This window comes from Tetrahymena thermophila, assembly GCF_000189635.1.
Source record: "Tetrahymena thermophila SB210 genomic scaffold scf_8254549, whole genome shotgun sequence".
In the NCBI taxonomy this organism is placed as follows: domain Eukaryota; phylum Ciliophora; class Oligohymenophorea; order Hymenostomatida; family Tetrahymenidae; genus Tetrahymena; species Tetrahymena thermophila.
Window position 1 is genome coordinate 245,605 of NW_002476320.1, and position 5,323 is coordinate 250,927.

At 20.8% G+C, this 5,323-nt stretch overlaps 1 protein-coding gene across 1 annotated transcript; it reads left to right on the plus strand. All coding sequences in view use genetic code 6, as the record gives it.

The window, feature by feature from the left end:
* Positions 1–1,431: 1,431 nt before the first annotated feature.
* TTHERM_00778430 (kinase domain protein) lies at positions 1,432–5,213 on the plus strand (the record flags this gene model as incomplete). Its single annotated transcript, XM_001021276.3, has 11 exons — positions 1,432–1,864; positions 2,849–3,040; positions 3,098–3,153; positions 3,206–3,262; positions 3,317–3,595; positions 3,760–3,789; positions 3,886–4,255; positions 4,439–4,627; positions 4,685–4,743; positions 4,796–4,873; positions 4,928–5,213. Coding segments are annotated over 11 exons (2,029 nt in total), but the record flags the coding sequence as incomplete, so codon positions are not given.
* Between the last annotated feature and the right edge of the window lie 110 nt (positions 5,214–5,323).

Below are 5,323 nucleotides of genomic sequence, written 5' to 3' on the forward strand. Positions count from 1 at the left end.
TTAAAAATATAATCCCAACAAATGAACAAATGTTTGACTTTTATTTATTTTTTTAATGCTTTTAAATTTAGTTTTATTCCTTTTTAATTTCCTTTGTAAAGCAAATCAATTTCTATTTAGATATTTATAACTGAATGCCTTTATAAAATCTATTAAATTATCATTATTTTTTTGAAAGGCCTTTATTTTTTAATATTTTTTTTTTGCATGAAAATATTAATGATAAGAATAGATTTTGATTTATAGTTTTTTTAATTTTTAAAAAGCTAGCTTGTAAAATATCTTAATTAAATAATGTTATTAACAAAATAATATCTATCTATTTATTTTTATCTTGAAATAATCAAATTTAATTTACCTAAATATGTTAAAAAGTGAAGTTTTTTTCATTTTGATATTTTTAAATAGAATAACAAATATTCATAAAAATTTTTAGGATTTTTTTTAAAAATGTAATTCATAGAGTAAAAATCCAACAAATAAGTTGTTTTAGAAAAGTATTTATCATGAACTTTTTAAAAAGGAAAAATGAAAAATATTTTTGACTACTTTAAACTGCTTGTTGCCTTAGCGAAAGAAAAAATAAAATTTCAAGAGATATTAGTATATTGAGAAATCATTTAAGACTTTTTCCTTATAAATCAATTAATTAATATAGATAGATGTTTTTGTATGAAAATAAAAGTGTTTTTAAATTAATAAATTATTATTCATTCACTTAATTTTTTAAATATTAACCTGAAATTTCATTCCACCAAAGTAATCAAAGACTTAGAGAGCCGAAAGAAACTAATCTAACTATGCAGATGTTTAGCTAATAAATTTCTACTAAATCTATGTTATTAGGCTAAGTTAAAAGCCATATACCTACAATAGGGTAAATCAATTAGATATTAGCTCATCAAAGCACTAATATCTATCATTGAGTTTCTTTGAGGCATTCATATTTTTTCTAATTAGACTTTCAATTTTTTATTTCTATTAAATGATTATGCAAATTTTAATATTTAAACTTTTTAAAATAATTTTATCTTCAAATATTATGGTTCATTCTTGTTATTATAAAAATAATAATTATTTTATATTTGAAAATAAAGTATATTTTAATTTAATTATTCAATTCATTATTTTATTATATTTTTATTTATTTGTATGTGAATATTTAACGATTTAATTGAAGAGATGTTAGTATATTTGAAAACTAATTAAATCTTCTTTTTGATAAGGCTTATTTTTATCTGCCAAATTAATCTAATTTCTTTGAATTAATCTCTATAAATAGTGACATTCAAAATCACTTTTGCATATATAGTTTTCACATTGAAATAAAAACACCTGTTTTTAGTAAAAAAGCAAACCTCTCAGCCTACTCTTAGTAAGTTAGTAACCCAGCCAACCCCCCTAATCTCATAGCGTTAATCAATAACAAAAATGTCTAAAGTATCTTAAAGCTAATTAGTCAATACAATCTCATAAAATATCCCCAAGGATTGCCAGATTCAAAAGGGGAGTTTGAGAGATATAATCAAATTGATGTTCAGTCAGAGAAAATATTTCTAAAATTTCGAGTACTTAAGTAGCGGTGCTTACGCTCTTGTCTTGAGAGCTAATAACACTAAGGCAAATCGTACTGTTGCGCTTAAATTCCTAATATCTACGAACAAAGAGGACAAGAATGGCATCGAATCTTTGAAAAAAGAATATGAAATGCTTCAGAAGTTCAGCTAATCTGATTTTTTGGTAAATGTCTATGATTGCTTCTATTTAATGGAAGAAGATGTTGAAGATGATGAAAATGGTTTCGAAAAAGTAGTCATAACATAAGAGAAATCCTTTTTTGTGATGGAAATGGAGCTTTGCAAGTGTAATCAACATTATAATTTTCATCCATTTTTTTTTCACCTCCCAAATTTTTTAAAAACGATGAAGAAGCTCATAAAATATGATAGTATTTTTTTTATCACTTTTACAATAATTGAAGTTCCACCATTTTAAAAAAGTCAATTTAATATTTTTTCTAAGTATCTTTGGATTTGATTAATTTTAAAGAAAAAATAGATTTGCGTTAAGCTATTTTAATTAATTAGTTTTGAAAATATAATAGAAATTGTTTATTTATAAAATTTTATTACTTTTAATTTTTAAAATTCATTCCCCATAAATAAGGTTTTTTTTAATTAAATTTTCATTGAATTTTATAAGGTTTTTAATTAAATCTTCTAGAACATTAATTAATCAAAATTTTATAATCTATTTCCCCAGTATTATAATTAGAAATTTAATTTTATAATATATTAAATTTTATTTTTTAATAATTGACAATATTTATGAATAAAATTTATATAAATTAAATTCAACAAATATTTCATTAAACATTATTTTAATTTAATAATTCAATCATAATTTTTATTTTTAATAAATTTTAATTTAAAATAAATCAAACTTTTTCTTAATTAATTTTATTTTTTAATATTTTTTTTAATTTAAATAATAATTTTTAATATTTAAACATAAATTAAATTTGTCTAATAAATTAATATAAAATTAAATAATTTAAAATTAAATATAGTCTAATGAAAAAATTAATTTTTTGTTATTTTTAAATAATTTAATTGATTAATAGAAAAAAATTATTAATTAAATATTAATAGAAAAAAAGTATTAATTTAATTAAAAATAGATTAAAATTTTTAAAAAATTAGTTTAAATTATTGAATATTGATTATTAATTTTAATTTAGAAAAATTTTTTCATTCAAGCTTTTAATTTCAAATTAAACAAAATATTTTGAAAATTTTTTGTTTTATTTCTTAATTAATAAAAATATTTGTTTGTATTTTATAAATAGAAAATCTTAAACAGCTCTTCGATTTTTTCAGAAATACATAGCCACCTCCTAATGAAATAAAGGAAGTAATAGCTATTCAAATGTTAGAAGGATTGAATAACCTTCATGTCAAAAATATCATGCACAGGGATATCAAACCTCACAATTACCTAGTTTCCCCTTCTCAAACTTATGGATTTACCATCAAGCTCTGTAAAAAATTTTAATTATCACAAAATTTATCAATTTAAAAAATTATTAAAACTAAAGGTGATTTAGGTTTTGCATCTACAGTAACAAAATCGAAAAGCCATTACCTATCAAAGGTAAACATCGAAATATTATTTAATATTAATCTTACATTATTTTAATCTATAGAAAGGAACTGATGCTTACTTCGCTCCTGAGGTAGAAAAGGGATAATCCAGAATTCAGGTTTTTAAATAAAACTAATCTTTAAATTATTAATTTAATTTTAATGTTTAAAAGTCGGACATCTTTTCTCTAGGACTAGTTTTACTTGAGCTAGATAATCTGAATGTGCTAAATGATAATTGGATTGACTTGGATACAAAGGCAGAAATTCATAAAGGAAAAGCAATAGCTTCGAAATATTAGATTGATAGAAAGTCTAATATTTATAAAATAGCTGAGATTTGCTTAAAACCAAATTATTTAGAAAGGAAAAGTTCAGGAGACCTACTTTATGAGCTTATTAATCTTCATGGATAACCACTGAAATTCATACTCAGGTCTATGATATTAAAAGTAATAAATGCATTTATCATTATTATTATAAATAATTTTCCATTAAAAAACAATTAAAAGATAATATATTACATTAAATATCTGTGAATAGTTTTTAAAATATTAAAAATATATTAAATATAAGTTTAGACAACAAATATTAACTATTATTTTTTTAATGATAGGAACAAATTCCGTAGTAATCATAATATATGGTAAAAACATAATCATATTAATTTTTTACATTCTAAATTATTAATTTTAAGTTTGATAATAATTTTTTTTCTAAGCAAATTTAATTTGAAAAATAGGCACAGATATTGCTTGATAACACAGATTAAAAAATAAAGAAAAAAGATACTGAAAAACAATTTGTAAATAAAGAAATACTATCTAAACTATTACAAAGTCTATTTGAAAATAATAAATATGTAAATAATTTCCAAATTCTTAATTTTGGAAGCTTTGGTATGGTATTATCTACTAAAAAAGTTAACTTGAACAACAAGGAAATAGCATTAAAAATACAAAAGATTGTAAATGATTAAGAAATTTAAAATGAAATTAGAATAATGTAATAGTTGAAAACTCCATTAGTAGTCTAGCTATATGACCATTATGTCATAGAAAAAGCTACAGCACCTGAAAAATATGTAGTTTTCGAATTAGAAAAGTGTTCATGTAAATTTTTATATTTCAATTTATAAAATTTTTATTTTAGTTTTTTATTAAATTAAATCTTAATTTTAAATACACCACTTAAAGTATTTTAGTAGCATATTAATAATAAGTGATAAATTATGCATTTATTATTGAGGTTTTTATATTTATAATAATTTTATTATATCATTTATTGTAAAAAAGGTTCACTCTAAGATTATCTCGAAAGATAAACAAAAGAAGGAGAATTTAGTGATGAATAAAAACTGAATATTGCACTCTAAATAATTGACTCTGTCAATTATATTCATTGTTTCAATATTATTCATAGAGATATTAAACCTGAAAATTTTTTGGTTTGTTTGGATGGCAATCAACTTGAAATCAAACTGTGTAATTAACACTGATATTTTTTAATTTTTAAAAATAAGTTAATCATTTTAATATTAGGCGATTTTGGATTATCAGTTTAACTTGGAAAAGATTGTGAATAAATTGAAGTATAATGTGTAAACTTTTTAGTTACTATGTAAAAATCAAGAGATTTTAATATATTTTTAGATGGTAGGAAATATGACGTACAGTGCACCTGAAATTATAGCTAAAGAAGATGATTAAAATAAAATATATTCTAAAAAAGTAATTATTGTTATAGTTAATTATAAATAAATATAATAATTTTTTTTTTTTCAGTCTGATTCTTACTCAGTTGGATTACTATTATCTTTGCTTGACAATTACTTAATTTTGAATGAAATAGTAGGAATTACATTCCCAAGTATGGCTTTTGAATAATATAATGAGCCATTCTAAAACATAAATATTAAGCGAAACACTGAAATATTTGAATTTATTAAACTCTTAGTTGTCTGGGAAAGAGTAAACAGAGCTTCTCTTTCTACTATTGTTGAATAAAATACAAACTAATTCAAATCAAACTAAAATAAGATGAAATCAATTTTATCAAAGCATTATTTAGGTCCTATATAAAATGTTGAGACTGTAAATATCGGATCTGTTGCACCATTAATTTCTTAAAATTAGATTCCTATTTAAGACATCAAGTAAATAAAGATAAATAGGATGAAT